This window comes from Lissotriton vulgaris, chromosome 6, assembly GCF_964263255.1.
Source record: "Lissotriton vulgaris chromosome 6, aLisVul1.2, whole genome shotgun sequence".
NCBI lineage: Eukaryota > Metazoa > Chordata > Amphibia > Caudata > Salamandridae > Lissotriton > Lissotriton vulgaris.
Window position 1 is genome coordinate 1,356,049,130 of NC_141694.1, and position 19,111 is coordinate 1,356,068,240.

A 19,111-nucleotide genomic window follows, 5' to 3' on the forward strand; every position below is an offset into this window, starting at 1 on the left:
CAGTCTACTTGTTCTATTCTGCACCCCACTCCTTACATGCTAGGCTTGGTAGACTGGTAAGCACACAAGCACTAACTCCCTGTGTTACTCACATTGACTATATGGGGCGTACCCACTTTAACCATAACCCTCAATATCTACAACTAGCATGGGAAGCAGACAACCCCCTATTCCTTTGTGGCGCCTTCAGCCAGTAGCGCTAGAGCAACCACCTTTTTGCTCTTCTGTTGCCACACACATTGAAGAAGTCTTCGACACAACACTAATTCCACGGATGCGTGGTCTACTGAATGGGATGTGTTCAAGGTACGGTTGCGCAACCACTGCATGGGTTTGCACTGGAACGTACACAGACATTTAGATTCTGCCATTTCACACATTGAGTGCAAACCTTTGAGATTAGAGGATGCCACTGTGGCTGGTCAGTTCTGTAGTTCTCAGTTGGCGGAGGCGCAGTGCGAACATGCAGCACTCTTGGAATGGTTAAGGAGTCACAACTATGCCGCTCACACTACCAAAATGCATGCCAAGGGTGACAGGATGGGCATGCTCCTTGAATGGCTGACACGTCAAGACTGTCCCATTATTATACACTCAATGCAAAATTCATGTTGAACTGACATGCCACTATGCGTCCCTTTATCAGCCAAGGACCACAGCTGCCCCAGAAGGTATTCATGACTAAAAAGTAGAGCTAGAGGAACCCTTCATGCCCTTCTAATTTGGGAACCAATATGGGCATTGGCAACAGGCAGGTCTCCATGCCCTAATGGGTTGACCGCAGAGCTATAAAAGGCCTACACCACACAGCTGATACCCCGCCTACATACCCTGTTCGAGGAGGCTTTAGAGACTTTCTGCCTGCCTTCCTCTCGGCGAGAAGCATTCCTAATATCCATGCCGAAACCAGGTGAAGATCCTAAGGCACTAGACTTATACAGGCCACTTAGCCTTACTAAACACAGATTCTAAAATGTTGGCAAAAATCTTGGGGATCATCTGGGTCCACTGGTACCGAACCTGGTGCACCCGGACCAAAATGGTTTTGTACCGGCTCCTACAACCTCACTTAACCTAAGGCGGTTCTTCCACGTTATGCACTATGCCCCAATTGCATGCCCTCCTGCAGGCTGTCAAGTCCTCGATCTGGAGTAGGCCTTCTACTCCCTGGAATGGTCCTTCTTGTTCACAGTACTCCCCCAATACGGTTTCCGAGATAGATTTCTGAAACTGTGTTGCCTCCTATATACAAAGCCATCGTCCAGAGTTAAGACTGGCTCAATGATTTCAACTCTCATCCCTATAAGCAGGGGTATGCGCCAGGAATGCCCGCTCTCCCCACTACTCTTTTCTCAAGCGGTCAAACCACTGGCAGCTCACCTGAGGGCATAGGGTGGTGTATGGGGCATTCCCCTTAGCAATGGGTTCCACTCAGTCTCCCTTTACACAAACAAATTAATTATCTATCCATGAGATGTCACCTCCATTACTGACATGATTGCTTACATACTCCACCAATTTACTGAGCTCTATGGCCTGAAAGTCAATTGGGCCAAATCATGCCTCAATCCCATCTTGCCTTGGATCCCATTACATGGCAGCCAAGCTTGTTCAGATTCCTGGACATCCAAATCTATCCCTACCCTACCGATCTGTTTGTTGGAAACCTTACGTGCAGTTACTTCACTGCATGCTCAGATGTCCTTCTGGAAAACACTACCATTGTTGGTGGCTAGTACTCAAGATGGTGGTGCCACCTCACCTCCTGAACTACTTCGTTAATCTACCTCTGTACATTCAAGCCTTCTTATTTTGCTCTTTTGAAAGGGTGATCAAGAATTTTACATGGAACACTTCTAGAAACTGGGTGGCGCTTGCCAAACTCTTATCAGTCGTCAGGCAGTGGTGGCCTCGCAGTGCTGACCTTTGATCAGTATTATTTGGCATCCCAACTTCAGTGGGTGGCACGTTGGCTGACCAGTCTGCACTTAACCGACATCTCTACAAGGCAGCTGCCCTGGAAATTTACCGATATCTGGCATTTATTTCACCCCTTTGCCACGAAAACTCACACTTTTGCTGGTCACACATCGTTGCTTTAGGCGAAGCCTCTACCTCACCAAGCAGTTGACTCCTTTCGCACTGCTGTTAGCGCTATTGGGAACACCAAACAGCTAACACAGTACCACCGCCGCGGAACTCTCCACCTGGACAGCTTCAGGAATACACTTGTTGGGATATCTCTAGAAAGATGGGGCACTCCTTCCCTATGAGTCACTAGTGTAGGAAGCTGACCTTCCCCCGGACAATTACTCCTGCATCTGTCACTGTTGGGTGCACTGAGACACCGATGGGGAGACATGACCAGTAAGACCCTCAGGCCCCACACGTTACAATACCGCCACATTCTCGGTCAGGGCCGACATATAGTGCACTGGCTGGCCTACTTGTTACACTCAGATACCATATAGGCAACTGGACAGTCAAAGGTTCATCAGAAACCCCCTTAATAAGGGGTATGCCGCTGGTATCCTGCTTTCTTGACTTGAGCTCCGTCCACGTTTATTTCGGGCCACGTTCCATACCCCCTTATGGTGTATCAAGGTTTTGATTTATACTATTCATGCTTCTACTAGTTGCTTATTCTTACATGTTTATATACTTATATATTGTACAAAAACCTGAGTAAAACAGATTCCAAACAAAAAAAGATTGTCAAACTGACAACGATATTCCAAAGTAAGGGTTGCTGCCATGGATTTTGACAAATGCTTTGAGATTTTTAAGGAATTCCAATTCAGTTACATTTCTTTAGTGAAGGAAAGGTCTGTTAAATAAGACAGATTGTCATATTGGTAAGCACACTTATTCCATGGAGGGTCCTAAACCTCAAGGAATGCTCTTTAAAAATTGTTTCAAGAAGGGAGCTTCCGGCCCGGAGGCAGAGCGTCCGGCCCAGAGGAGGAGATTTCAGCCATGGCTAAATCCCCACCTCCGAGCAGGAAGCTCCGCCTCTGGGCCGCAAGTTCCGCCTCCGGGCCGGAAGCTCCACCTCCGGGACGGAATTTCCGGCCCGAGTGAGGACGTAAAGTTAGTAGTCGTAAATCCATTCTGTGATTACTAAAAGTAGTAAGTGCATTCTGTGAATACCAAAAGTAGTAAGTGCATTCTGTGAATACCAAATGTAGTAAGGTTAGGATTTTGTCTTGAGTTAATTCTGTGAATTGGGCCCTCAGTTTTTGTTCCAAATTGTTCTAAGCAAAATCTTCCCACTCAGTAAGTAAAACAAAGAAATTTATAACCAGTCTGACCAATTTCAGTGCCTTTGATCAGTCTTCATCAGTTCATGATGAATACATTGTCTATTATCTCAAAATGTGCCATTCAGAAGATTGGATGATGAGATCGGATCTCAAAAATATATAACAGTCAATCCCATTCTATAGGTTACAAATTAAATGGCATTCTCAAACGGATCCGTTTACTTATCTTCCCTTGGTCTCTGATTGTCATCCTGCTGTGTCAGAAAGGTCCTCAATCTTTTGATGTCATTACTCAGAATCAAGATCTTTCATCTTCTAGAATATGTGGATAATATTCTCATTCTGGCCTAAGATCAGGATGTCATAAGATCACAACTAGGTGCAATAAATTGATTATGCCATAGTTCAAGCTTCATACTGAAGTGGGGAAAATATATCTCCCCAATGCAGAAATCTAACAGCTAAGGTTTCTACTGGATTCACAAAAGACATTTTATGGTAATTAATAATCAAATGTGGCCAATATCGCAAATGATAAAAAGGATATTTTGCTTTACTTTTTAATCATCTTATAGTGTCAACTGACCAGACCAGTCGACCTTCTGGCTACCTCAATTCAGAGAGTACTGAGGCTCTACAAAACCTCTAAATATGAAATTTGAGGAAAGGACTGTAGTCGAGATTCGGGATGGAATTTTGCAAATTCTATAGTGTTTATGATAGCTGGATGGAAGTCCAGAAGAGTCATTTTCAAATTGTTCTCAATCAAGTCCAGGATTCTCTGAGAAACAAAGTGCTGGGAGGACTGTCCAACATTCCAATCCACATTTTTCTGTTGTTGTTGAAGTCACCTTAGTATTTTTTCTATTCAGCTCTGTTTTAATATTACCTGAATTTTATATGCAATAGTAACGGTGAACTTTAAAACAAACTTTACAAAGTTTAAAAGTTTCAGTGTCTCACTGCCGCAAGAGAAAGTTGTTTCTGCTTTGGCGATTGAACACGCATTGTGAAATGTCTCTACTGCAGACCACCCTAAACTCCTCCCTGAGGCAAATTCTTGCTGCCGGGCATGGAAAAACCACCACTACCCTCCCTAAAAACTCCTGATTCCCAAATTCCCTCCATCCCCCATTGTACACCCTCAAATCCATTTAGGAATGTCCTCTGGCAGCTTTGTTGTACTTCTTTTAATTTTGTAAGGTTCTGACTGCCCAATCATTAGATGTGAATGAGGGAAAAGCCTTTGGTCCGAGAAGGGCAGCAGGTCAAAACCTTGAAATACTTATGCACCAATTGCACGTATTCACTGAAGTGAGGAGATGGTCTTTTGCTCAGGCAAAACATGTAAATCTGCAGCAGTGAGAACATTTGAACACTTCTCTTTGTTAATTTCCAATTGAGCTTTTTCCCTGACTGACATCAGAAGTGGTATTGCTTATACCTGGCCAGATATATTGTCATGCTATATCATTTTAAAATATGTATTCAGCATATATGTATGCCATAGTATGGATTTCTGGGTATTAAAACTGTAAAACAAAGCTATCCCTTTACTTTTGTTCTAGACAATTTGCTTCATCTATCCCTGCTGCTAGGATGTCCTCATGTTATTTGATGAGAAGAGGCCCAAGGTTTTGTGTTTGCAACTAAATACATCCATTCAAATGTTTTACCTAATTACTTCTTTAGCCTGGGTTCTATATTAATTTCGCAGTTCAGGAGATGTTGCTCCATGCAACCATATCTCATGCACCACTTTTAGATTACCTTTCAAATTCCAACCTGATAAATTACTAGTGTAAATGTGAAAATACATCATCTGCTTTATTTGGTGTTATAAAACCTTACACATTGATCAATATAGTTGTATCACAGTAAACTGAAAACATTACATAAACGACTAGAAGATGGAGTAAATTTTACCTGCTCCAGGACTGATGGGTTTAAAGGTTCAGTAGGTCTTAGTTCAGGTTTTAACTCATTGATGCCAGTGACATATATTTTTTTCAGAAATTCTGGTTTATTGTTACTCTCAGTGATTGAAGAATATTTCTAAATGAAACATAAAAACATTTTCACATATACAGTCACAGTAATATCTATTAAATTCTTCTTAGACTAAAATGTAAATTTATCAATTTTCCCATCGGGTGGGAACAATAATTATTTATGTCTCAATGAACACAACACATTGATCAGGCATTAAATGGCTCTTTTGCATGCGGGTAGTCTGCAGTACAAAGAACTAATTACTATAAAGGAGCAGGAATATTATCTGCTATTTTCTTAGATGATCTGGTTCCTTGGTTTGTTATGAGCGTTAGCCACATCTAGAAATAGGACATACTTTAAAGCTGGGGTCTCCAACCTTTTCTGTAGCAAGACCTAATTCTGATCAGAGAAAATCATTGTGAGCTGTGGAGGGATAAACAACTTGTGCATTGTTACCAGACATCCCTTTGCCTCGCTGCATTGACTTTAAGCCTAATGTCCATAGAGCCAGATACTATGGTTTGAACAAAATACTTTGACTAGGAGCACTATGACAGGGCTGCTATGTGTGTCTGTGAGAGCGGGGTCTTTGAGGATGTATGAACATGTGTGCATATGAATGGTATTTATTTGTATGGGTTACTGAGAGCATGTACTGTATGTATTTTGAAGCACAGGACATACCTTTTGCCATATGTGGCACCTTAACGTGTATAACACAAACATACAATAACTTTTTTTTAATGGGAGACATTTAAAGTGCAGAAATTTCCTGCAAATCTATCATAATATGGAACATTTTTCTGTACTTTAAATTTCCATCATTTAAAAAATGGCCTCATTTTCAAGCTATATTTCTAGCACTTTGTCGACTGCCAACTGGAAGCAAGAGGCGTGCTGTTTATAAATGCAACACTTTAAAATAGGAGAAAATTAAAATGATCCACAACTTATCCATCCACATCCATAACACAGTCTCCAACTCTACTCATACCTGCACCAGACCCCAGACTTGACCAGACCACAAAGGAGGCATCCACATCCATAACACAGCCTCCAACCCTACTCATAAGCGCACCAGACCGCAGACTTGATGAGATCATGATCTCATTATATCAAATCAAAGAAGAACTTCAAGCTTTTAATGAGGTGATATCGAGACAACAGAGCTACAAGACAGTCCAAATCTAGGGGGCACCTAAACCACCTAAAAGTCACTTCGAAACTTACTCTACCCAGCTGGAAATTAGTGCTCTCCCATAATAATTCAACCCGTCCAATCCGTAGCACCAAACTGCTTTCGGAGAGCGATCTACTACACTCATATGAATCCTCTCGCACGAACCCTCTCACTCCCACTTCAATGACTATTCCAACTACCCCCCCCCCCCAACCCTCACAGGTTCACTAAACACAACACAACACAACACTAGAGGCGTCACTGACAACAACCTAAGAAGAGTCCCCCTCATTCAGGAACCTACTTCATTCCTCATCACGCCTCGTCTTAAATGCATACTTCTAAACTGTAGATCGGCCTCTAGACATGCAGCTGACATAGCTGGCCTCATTCTCACACAAGAACCGGACCTGATAATGTTAATAGAAACTTGCCTTAAGGAATCCTCCACACCAATCATTGACATACTAGTACCCCCAAACTACGACATCTTCAGACTGAACAGAATAGATAAGACAGGGGGAGGTATCGCCTGTATACACCGTAGCAATATCTCAGTAAACAGATCCATATCCCTTGTATTCCCTTCTTGCGAATACATATGCCTCGAAATCACCAGTAATGGCAAACCATTATGCTCTTTACACACCATCTATCATCCACCAGGTGACAACATCGCCTTCACCGAACACTTCATAGATATGGTCTCATCGAACACCGGGCGTCAAAATACCCAAATATTCCTTGGAGACTTCAATCTCCCCTGGAAGGACCGCAATGATGCAGTGGTCAATAGCCTCAAAAACTTCCTCGATGACCTAGACCTCACCCAAATTTGTAACAGCCCTACCCACATTAAAGGTTCAATCCTGGATATAATAATCTCTAAAAGAGACTCCATTCAGCTAAAGCCGACACTATGAGCCCACTTTTGGTATTCACAGAAAGCATTTAGTAGTCTTAAGTTAGGATTTTGTCTTAAATTCAGATTTTGCCCTAAATTAGGATTTTGTCTTAAATTAGGATTTTGTCTTAAATTAGGATTTTGTCTTAAATTAAACTTAAGTTTAACTTAAGTTTGTCTTAAATTTAACTTAAGAAAAAATCCTAATTTAAGACAAAATCCTAATTTAAAACAAATTTCTAATTTAGGACAAAATCCCAATTTAGGATAAAATCCGAATTTAGTACAAAAACCTAACGTAAGACACAATCCTAACTTAAGGCAAAATCCTAATTTAAGACTACTAAATGCCTTCTGTAAATACCAAAGTAGTAAGTTTAGGATTTTGTTGTGAGTTAGTTCTGTGAATCGGCCCCTAAGGTTTGAAAAAAATACTTTGACTAGGAGCACAGGGCTGCTATGTGTGCCAGTGCGAGCGTGGTCTTTGAGGATGTATGAACATGTGTGTGTATGAATGGTATGTATTTGTATGGGTTACTGAAAGCCTGTATTGTATGTATTTTGCAGCACAGGACCAACCTTTTGCCATATGTGGCACCGTAACATGTATAACACAAACGTACAATAACTTTTTTTTTTAATGGGAGAAACTGAAAGTGCAGAGAAATGTCCTTCAAGATTTATCATAATATGGAAATTTGTCTGTACTTTAAATTTCCCTCATTTAAAAAATGGCCTCATTTTCAAGCTATATTTCTAGCACTTTGTTGACTGCCAACTGGAAACAAGAGGTGTGCTGTTTATAAATGCAACACTTTGAGAAAATTAAAATGATGGTTAACTGAATTATTATGGGAACTTTTGATTTAAAATTTCTCCCATTTAAAATCAGAAACATCATTTTGTTCACAGCTCCAATATTGAGTTGACAAAGACTTTTATTTAAGCGTTAAATACCTCAGTGCTTCAGTTGTTCACCTCTGTGCCCCAGCCTGGGTCATAAATATGACTGAGCACTGCTCGTTCTGAGGCTCTGATATCTGCTGCCTGATGATAATATTGTCAAATAAACACAGCCTTCCCCTAACTTTACAATGAAACTATGACCTTGTGCTTATTTGAAAATGTACACAAGGCTGTGGGCTACTCTGACGGTGTCTGGGAGCTACTTGTAGCTCGTGATCAACTGGTTGGAGTACCTGCTTTAAAGCATTCTTGAAAAATGTACGGATGCACAGAGTCAAGATTGGCATCTTTTTCATGCATATGAAACATGAGTGCAGAAGTCCAGAAAGTATGTGGATCAACCAGCATTCCTAAGTGGAGGAGAGGGGATGGGTACAGAGAATTTCAAGGGATATCAGGGAAAATAGAAAGGAAATAGGGGAAGATGCACAGTCATACCTTTGTTATAATTCACAAACATTTGTATTCTCTTTCTCACAATTACCTGTAAAGCTAAATTCAAACACTTCTAAATGGTGCAGCAATTAAGGGAAACATCCTAGGGCGCCCGTATCTTTATAGCGCATGACAGAAAAATAAGGAATTCAGAGGGAACAGTTTTTCTCTATAATGCAATATATTTAAAACAAAGTCTGCAATTTCCTATTTGGCTCTAAATACAGACCAGTCACATTGGGTTCCATGATTAATGGGTCAGCTTTGCCACAAGCCACTGATTTTAGATTATAGAGGCATCACAACAGTGCTCACAGCACATACATTTTCTAGAAGACAATGTCACACATTTCATAAAAGTAAATACATTTTTTTTACAATATTGTTTCTTCGCTGGAATACTTCGCACGTACGTACTGACAATTCTAAATTGCAGTTACGCTTCATAGTAACATCTTGATGCATTTTCAAATCAAATGCAACTGATAGATTGGACTAGTTTTGTTCCTATATTTTTACTTGGTATTTTAGAGCAGCTTGATTACCCAAGCGTATTAAAAAAGGCAACCAAAATCAAACTTTAAGGATCACATAGCGCACACTATTAAACTCTTGATGGTAGACTCACATCAAAATCACTACATAAGAGGGGTTCAATTATTCACTCTTATCCAATCCCTGAATATCTGTCAACACATCCTTCAAGTAAAATGTATTATGGTAAAATAATTGTCTTCCCTTCTTCTAATCTCCAATTCATAGTGTTAGACCTCACAGCCTTAGGTTGGTCTTCCCCCAAACATTTTGCCTACCTACTTCCAATGTTATGCTATGTTGTGTTATTTTTTCTTGGTATAGTACGCAACTTCCTCCCAGAGGGGTATTGTGGTGCTTAGCTGTTCAGAACCTAGTCCACTTTAGAACATCCATGTCTTCAGCAACATCTTGAATTTTGTGAAATCAGAGCAGATACAGATATTACAAGGAAGTTTGTTCCAATACAAAGGGGCCACATGCGAGAAGGATTTGCCACCAAATCTGGAAACTATCAAATTTCAATAAGATATTCTTTGCTGTTGGCTTATAGTAGGTTTTAGTTCTTAATCTTCCATCATCAGCGATGACATCAATGTCCAAGGAAGTAATTGCCTTTCCACCCAAAGAGTGTGTGAATCTCAAGTTGTTATCACGATTATTCTGCCACTCTAGGAAAGCAAAGAATACCTTATTGAAATTTGATAGGTTCCACTCTAGAACACCTAAAGAGAATTTACCATATGGACAATTTTTTTGATTGGGAAGAAACTGTAGCCAAGTGGAAGACTTTCATGTTCAATTAACGGTCCTATCATAGAAATTAAGAGGCCAAGAGACAGTGATAATCATAAAAGCGTCTCAGAGAAGAGCATGTAATCAATACAGAGATGCCTTACTAGATGAAACTCTGCGGACAAATACAGTTACATCCCTTACTTGTGTTACAACATATACACTATTTCAAACAAAATGACAAAAAGTATCAATAAACATTGGGACATCCAACAAACAGGAAACCTCAGGTGGGAAACACTTCTATTCTCTTTCAGAAAGGCTAGAAGGCTGAAGGACCATTTAGTGTCTACACTCCCTAAAAAACCTTATGCACACTCTGGTAACACCGTACTCAATGCCTGAGGCCTACCAAATGTAACAAGACACTATCCTGGTAGCAATTGCTGTGTGTGCCATTTGGCTGTTAGCACCAAGATGTTAAGTTTAGAACCAGGTAAAACCTGGTATCTAAGACGACACAATATTTGCAATTCGGCCAATGTTATATATCTAATTACTTGCCCCTGTGGTCTACAGTGTATTGGTATGACCAGCAGAAAAATCAAGGTGGGAATTTGCGAACATCGCAGTAACATACGATGTAACTGTAACACTACAAAAATGACTAATCATTTTCTACAAGCAGGGCATACTACAAATGACTTGGAATGGGTCATCATTGAGCAAATAGGACATACACAAGAAAACTCACAGAACGGACTCCTTGAAAAGAAACATCGTTGGATTTACCGTTTATCCACTCACAAAAAGTGACTAAACGATAATATTCCATGGAATGCTATCAATAATGGTTGAGCCCCATTTTTCAACACTGCCATATCGGTGTATACCATAAGCTTAACAAAAGGTCCATTATCTCCATCACATAGGTTAAGTGTTACATGGATATTCATAAGAATTTAATACAGAGAATTTGGGGCACTTCCCTATTGATTATATGCTCTAAAAACAACATTAAGACGATAATATTCCATGGAATGCTATCAATAATGGTTGAGCCCCTTTTTTCAACACTGCCATATCGGTGTATACCATAAGCTTAACAAAAGGTCCATTATCTCCATCACATAGGTTAAGTGTTACATGGATATTCATAAGAATTTAATACAGAGAATTTGGGGCACTTCCCTATTGATTATATGCTCTAAAAACAACATTAAGACTATATCCAGAAATATCAGTGTTCACGCTTACCACAAAATGCCTATACTTATAATTTACCTATGGAATTAACTTCTACCACACATATAAGTAATCACTCATGTTATAAATCGATATGAACAAGGGGGATAGTCTGCCTTCTTGCATAATTGTCCAGATCGTCTTAGTATAGAAGGGCAGATCTGTTTTGATGAATTGGAAGTTGTTCAATCCGTAATCACCCGAATGTGTACGTGACCATTTTACGTTGAACGTGTGCACTTTGACGCATTTGGCCGCCTGATTTCTGAAATACTAGAAAAGCTGAAGCTGCTGGGGTCCAGTGTAAGGACCGGAATAGGTACCACACACGGGCAGTGGAACTTGACAAAGTAAGTGGGAAGAGAGGGGAGGTAAAAACCTTTCTGCTAACTGAAAATAATAAGACATTTGACATCACCTTGACTGTTTAATACCTTTCCTTGTAGAGTGTGACTACAGGCACTGCCCCCCACCGGGATCCATGTCACCCAAATCCTAGCGCGACATAAGTAAGGCTCAGACCTATTTTGCCTTGTTCTATATGCCTCACTAATCGATATCGGGCACTTTTAATCGTTATTAACTTAACCTTGACTGTTCTCTGCCATATATCCTTTGTTATTTTGACAATCAATGATAGAAACTTTTTATGTACCATAACAACTATAATCCCTGCGTCTCTAGTGGTGTATAGTTCGGAATTGCAACAATACACACGTCTTCAACATTGTATGCCATTTCTCATCCTGGAAATCAATGTGCCCAAAAAAAGACATGTTATCAACTAAACAATGAAAATAATAATTAAAAAATGTGCAGACTTAGATTTGGGTTATAAATTGCATGCATGAGAGATTTTTACAGTTGCATGCCATGACAAAATATATAAATGACATCACACTATGTCGAGTACGGCATCAAAATCGTTTGTGTGATAACTGCAGATCATTTTTACCCTCCTATTTTTTTCAGGTACATCAAGTTAGGTGAAAACCGTAAGTTACTTTTTCACCAAGGAGAACATTTCTCCTACACTTAGCACACATTATGGTGTGTGCTATCACATATTACAGGCCAAACAAATTTGTTGGGCTTCTACACTTTTGGTCCTGAAGAAAGCCAAGTATTAAAAAACCTTCTTTGGCTGAAACATGTAGACCATTCTTAGGATACAAGAGATCAATTATTTCTCTCAGATAACCGCATTTCTTTCTTTTAATCCTGCCACAGGACCCCAATTTTAAAGCACTCCTGGCTAGGAGGAGGATCCTGTAGACAGTTTTAACTCACTATTATCACAACTGTCATCAACATACACCAGCTCCGCAGTAATCAGGCATTGAAGCACACCTAGGATGCACTCCGAATCCAAGGTGGGAACCCTATGATGAAGCATGCCAATTATTAGTTTGGTGGGTGAGGGTTCTTCTTACAAACCTATTGGGTTGTTTGCAGACATTGTTTTGGATGCAGAATTACAGTTAAAAGCCTGTTCTTTTTGATTGATTGCATTTGCGTGGGGGAAAGGGACGAGCCGTTTCTATTTCCTCACTCTTTTTTTTATTAATTATATTGTCAAATAAAGTCAACATTCACAAACCCACTCAGAATCTCAGATCAGCCAGCAAGGCCTTGATATTCTGTAAATTACTTAAGAAATCTGGAATAGGTGGATTCTCCTTTAACTTCTTAGCTGCCATTCATTGAAATAGCTTCCCTCAGGATCTTTGCACAGTGACAAGATTTGCTGACTTTTAGAAAAGAATGAAGACATGACTATGTCCACTTTAGTCCTATTAACCAGGAACCATTATTGACTCAGACTAGCGCCATTAAATCCCTCTGGGGATGAGTTATGCACTTTACAAATACCAAATGAAATACAAAAACATTTGAAACCAGATTTCTCTTTCTATAGCACAAGAAAAGTGCTTTAAGATGCAATTTTGGGCTAGGTGATAGCAGAGTCTTGAGTTGCACTGATTCTGCTTTCTCTTACAGGATGTGAGACCCTTGTGCAGCATAAGAAAGTTGTGACTTGTATAGCAAGGCATCTGCAACACAGCTAATTTTTGTGTTTCAAGAAATGGTAACTAGACCCAGAACTTTCACTGCCCTCTTTATCCTCACATCTGCAAAGTGGCAGCCACAGCTTCACAAGGGGGTAAGAATTGATGAACTTCCTTCACAAGATGTGGAAAGCCAGAGTCCAGCTTTGGTTCTTCATTTTGAGATGTTCCTCCCACTCACCTGCCCACAAAGGATGGATAATATTCCATTACTCCAGTGAACTTAAACTTTTCTGCCATACTCCTACATAATATCTATTCAGAAATGTCTTGATCAGAGTAAAGGCCAGGAAAGTTCATACTCTTCACAAGAGGTAGAATGTGAAGAGGAGGAGTTAAGCAGGAAAAATCTCAATGCCTTCATTAACAATTCTAAATGTAGCTCAGAACAGAAGGCAGTAGCTTTATAATCAGAGTGATTGATTGCCTTTTAATGAAGAATTGACAATAAATGTCAAAATTAGTCAGACCTCTTTGGGGAGGAGAACATGGTACATTCAAAACGTTGTAAGTATTATGTCATGTCTAAAAAGAATGATGATGCAAGGGGAGACGCTTCCTGCTAAACCATTTAATATAAAATACCTGGGTTAATTTCTCAAATCTGTACATTCATTCCACCATGAATCTCTCTGTGTCTGGGGACTGATTATGATGGATATTCACAATCAGGGTGATGGAAGTCTGCTCTCTGGAGGGGGCGGACTTGGCTTGCAAAACCAAGGTAGCGGTTGCGATCTAGGGATGCTCTGCTCAACTTCCCTATAATCCGGCAAATATCCTTGCCAGGTTCGGCCATCCCTACCCCCACAGCATGCTGCATCCCTAAGGTGGCCACCCCCAGGTCACTGGTTCGCCATTACTGGGCTCGCCGCTCTCCCGTGGCCTGCGCTGGGGGGTCTGCCACATTACACTTGGGGATCGGTGGAAGGTGCGTCAGCGATCTGGACTGGCCCCGCTGCAAGCTGTTGGTCAGTCTATCAGCCGCCTACCTCCTGTGTGGCTCTGTTATGGGGTCTTTCCACTACTGATCACCGCGGCCCAGAGGCGCATCTACTGTTCACTGCTCAAAGTTGGGCAGCTGGCTGGTAGCAGGCCCTCACGACAAGAGTGAAGCCCGCCATTAGGAACATACCTGAAGGAGCTGCAGTGCAGGAAATGTGTAGGTGAGCTGGGGCCCTGACAGACTGCCATTATCTAAGTTTCCTCCCCTCGCCCACATGGGTGCGCAGTGGTGGGGCCAGAAATCGTGTCCGGCCTAGGCCCGGCTGTTGAGGACCGGCTGGACTACTGCAGTGTTTTGGAGTTTCTGCTCCCAGCGGCAAGAGTGTGGCCCCTGCACCCAGTCTCAGAGCTGATGTATAGGGCACCAGTGAGACTGGAGCAGAGTTGCTGATGGGGGTACGAGGGCCAGATAGGCCTAGGCCCACCCTTCTGACTGTGACCAATCAGTGCTGCTGGTAGGGTGGAGGTTAAGTTAGGGCATGGGGACGGTTCAGGCCTGGCCTCCTATCACAAGCGACTGTGCAGTGCAACTAGAGAGGCGGAGACTGAGTGGTGGGCACGGGGTCGAATTGGGCCTAGGCTCCCCACTGCAGGTGCTTCTGAGGTGCTGCTATTGTGTGGGGGACTGAGTGGGGGCACAAGCACTGGTTCAGGCCTAGGCCTCTCCATTACAGGTGATTGCGCGGTTTTGCTGGAGGAGTGGAGACTGAGTGGGGGCATTGGGCCAGTACAGACCTAGCCCCCGCGGCAGGTGCTTGTATGGTGCAGCTGGAGAGGCAGTGACTGTGACTTGTCTACCGCCAAGCTGGAGCTAAAGCTGGGGCTTCAACTACACCATGGTTGATTGTTCAGACATGACCCTGTGGCCCTCCTCGCACCCTAACCACTAAGATTTAAGGCAGAGCTGCCCAGCACACACCCAGCAGCTTGCTGTAAAGTACTACAGTTTCGTGCCAATTCTTTCCATACTCGACACCAATGGGGTGCTCGTGCACCACTGCCCAGGGTACTTCCTCATGTGAATCATCTGCCTCTACTATGTCCACCAGAAGTGCCCCACTGATGGAGTTCCAGAATAGCTCTACATCTGTGGGGTATAAACTCAACACTGTGCTTGTGACAATTTAACGAAGCAGGACATACTTGGACACCTAAATAGATAATGTAGCCACAGACCTCATGCTGCTTCATGTGCATCGCCATAAACTCACTGATAGAATCACCTTTGTGGAACAGGTGTTAAGAGAACTGCAGTTGAAGTGTCAGCACGTTGACTCCTCCATGCAGACAAAGTTAGAACGTATAAACGTCCTGGAGAATAGGGCTGAAGATCTGGAGGAGGGATCCAGAAGGAATAACATTCGCATCATTGCCCCCCGGAGAAGGCGGAGGGACAGGATGAGGTGCACTACAAGGAACAATGGCTGCGCAAGCTGCTTCCCCCAAACACGCTTTTACAATATTTCTCTATCGAAAAAGCGCACCAGGCACAGGCCCCCGCCCAATGGTGCTCAAGTTACTACATTTCTGTGATAGTGATTTTATATAAAGGGAAACCAGAAAACTAGATGAGATTGAGGTGGACAATGCACACGTCATGTTTTTTCCTGACTGAACTATCATAGTCCAACGGCAACGTAGGACCTTTTTGGCAGTAAAGAGATGCCTCCGTGAACTAGATTTGAAATATTAACTCCTCTTCCTGGCATGCCTTCAGGTGATTAAAGATGGAACTTCACATTTTAACGCTCCTGAGGAAGTTTGGAGCTGGTTGGAGACCCATGTTTCACACGCTACTCGCCCCCCCGCACAAACAAGCCGATGCAGACAGGAGGCTGATGCCGCCACCTCAGATCGCAACGGCCCTCAACTCTTGGAGCTGCCTCAGACCTGGGTTACATCATCACTGCAACAAGCCGAGGCCCTCATGGAGGCAGCACAGCCCTCGAGCCTTGGCAAAGATGCGCACCACTCTGATGAAGGTTCTGTTGTCACATTGCCTTCCAAAGAGGACTCAGAGGTTCCACCAGATGTTACTCCACCGACATCTGCGGACATCATTTGACCTGACTGCACCTCACCTACTCCATTCCTCTCCTAGCCACAGACATGTCCAGTCTATGCATGCTAATGATGCTATTTTACCCTGCAGGTGCCCATTGAACCAGATTGTTGCATATCTCTGAAGTAACTCGCCATACTATATTGTACCTGGGTTGGGTGTTGGCTCCATAGTCTTTGCAGTGGATCCGCCTGCCCTATGGCGTTAGCAACCCATATTGCTTGTAATTGGGTAAATTTAGGCTGTCCTGTTTTCAGTTTCTATTTTTGGTAAATTCTGGTGGGGTTTTTTCAGTGTTTTCAATATCTTAAAAAACAGTTGTTATCAGTGGTTACACATTTTCACACCACTAAAAACAACAGAAAAGGTGTTTTTCCGGTGTTTATGGAACGTTTTGCTTTCATCATAGCTTGCTTTCTGCACTGAAAGAACATGGTATATAGACAGTGTACGTATAGTGTATATGAGGTCCAAAGAGATTTTTGCAAATTAATCTTATTGTAGCACACCATACAATACTTCTTCAATGAGTCTTTGGTCATGTGCGCTTGCGCTTTCCTTCCCATGTAAACTTCTGAGAAAAGACCCTCTCAGCATTCATAGCCACTTGGGCTGAGAACCGTCAGCTAAGGGGCACATTTGCGATGACTCTTTCTTTGATGCCACATAAAGCACGAAATGATAAATATTTGCATTTTAGTTCCTGGTCATAAGAAAACAGTGCACCAGAATGGACTAAAAAGTCAATAGCATCCCTCATTAACTCTGAAGATTGTAAAGATGCTTTCAGCATACCATCTAAGAAGTGGCAAGGATCTCCTACAGAGAATCACTTCCGCTCGGGTATCAATTTTGACAAGTCCTCACACACATTTTTTATTTACGTAGCTGAATCACTACAAATACAAACAATATCACTCTAATCTTTGTTGAACTTGGAAAGAACCTTTTTTGCAGAGCATAACAAGTGACACTGCGTTCCATATTTTCCAAACGTCTGGTGTCAGGTTTTCACCACTATCCCAGATGCTTGGTGATATATATACTTGTCACTATACCTTGCATTTAATGTTTAAAGCCTGAGGTGTTGGTAATTACCCTACTATCAATACTGACCCACTAGAAACTATGGTCTGATATATTAAGGATTTTTACCCATTCTCTGTGGGCAAATGTGATGACACATATTAGGAAAGATTTTTACGAAACTAGCCATTTTACCTATTAGTGAAAGAATGAAATGCAGCCAAAATATCAAATGTGAGTTTGATATGTCCTGATTCTCTACAGTTTATATAATATTTAAACTAAACCTAAAACGTGAAACTAAACCCTGCATCTTTAGTCCAAAGGCCATAAAACTGAAAAAAGTAAAAGGAAGAAAAAACAATATTTTTGTGGCATCATTAAAGAACAAAACTCAAGCAGAATAATGTTAGCCAGTCTTTCTTACTGCTAGTTTGTAAAACAAAGTTACATTTTATTGACTCCTTCAGTAAGAACAAAATGACTCTTTCGCTTCCTTTTTCCTTTCTTTGAATGGCATTTAGTTTGTGGTTGTGCAGGTGTTTTTTCAGTGTTTATATGTTTTCACCGGTGAGGGCTATTTTTCCTTCAGTGGGGTTTTATCAGTTAAAATAGGTTTAAACCTAAAACCCCACAGCCTAGGTAAATTAAAGCTTTTGGGAGTCCCCCCTTTTTGTACTGCTTGCTCACCCCAGCCTTATACTGGGACATTGTTTGCTCCCTAGATTTTAGTCACTGATTGGTTTAGGCGGCCCTTAGATTGATATACTGCTCCTATGGTATCCATTGTTCCTCATGTTTTTGTTCTGTTCGTAGCGATATGCATGACCTGCGACTTCTGTCCGGCTACCAAAGAGGCAGTGCCCTTGCACACACTAGTACTTTTATCGAATGCTCAGTGTCCCGTCCCAGCCTTGCTCAAGCACATTAATATGGTATCCATAAAAATCCTAACCTGAAACCTTTGTGGGATCCATACTTCTGCATGTCACTAAGTCATCTACTCTTACCTCAGGTGACACTCCATTCACATCGCTCTGCTTCAGAAGTCTCACCTGACTCACCAAGAAGCAGTTAAACTACACCGACGCTTGCGTGGCCAAATCTACACTACTGACTTCTCCTCTTATGCATGTGGCACATTATTATGAGTTAGGCTGGGGATCCCATTCGTATCTGATGATGTAGTAGTGCACCCAGAAGGCAGACATGTCCTGGTCAAAAAAGACTAGACAGTATTCACATCCTATTGGGAAGTATATACGACCTCAACACTGAACAGATGACTTTCCTACACAGCTCTCAGGCACTATTTCCGGTTGGAATGGTGTGCCAATGCTACTTGGAGCGACTTTAACAGTGTACTCAACATTAATTTAGACAGATCATTCCCCCTGCCCAGTATGGCTGCTGTCTCTAATGCTTGGACACTTTCTACTTGGCTCCAAAACTGGGGCCTCAATGACATTTGGCGAGAATGTAACCTGGATGCCAGTCTACTTGTTCTATTCTGCCCCCCAATTCTTAAATGCTAGGCTTGGTAGACTGATAAGCACACAGGCACTCACTCCCTGCATTACTCACATTGACTATATGGGGCAAACCTACTTTGACCATAAACCTCAATATACAAAATTAGCTTGGGAAGCAGACAACCCCCTAATCCTTTGAGGCGCCTTCAGCCAGTAGCGC

The 19,111-nt window shown here is 41.9% G+C and overlaps 1 protein-coding gene across 1 annotated transcript in view; it reads right to left on the bottom strand.

The window, feature by feature from the left end:
* Positions 1-19,111, bottom strand: part of LOC147708872 (uncharacterized) — a 303,609-nt gene that overhangs the window by 21,942 nt on the left and 262,556 nt on the right. The window contains exon 7 of the mRNA XM_086925792.1: positions 5,190-5,318. Coding sequence (XP_086781918.1) covers positions 5,190-5,318 — 129 coding nt within the window. The remainder of the gene's footprint in view (positions 1-5,189; positions 5,319-19,111) is intronic.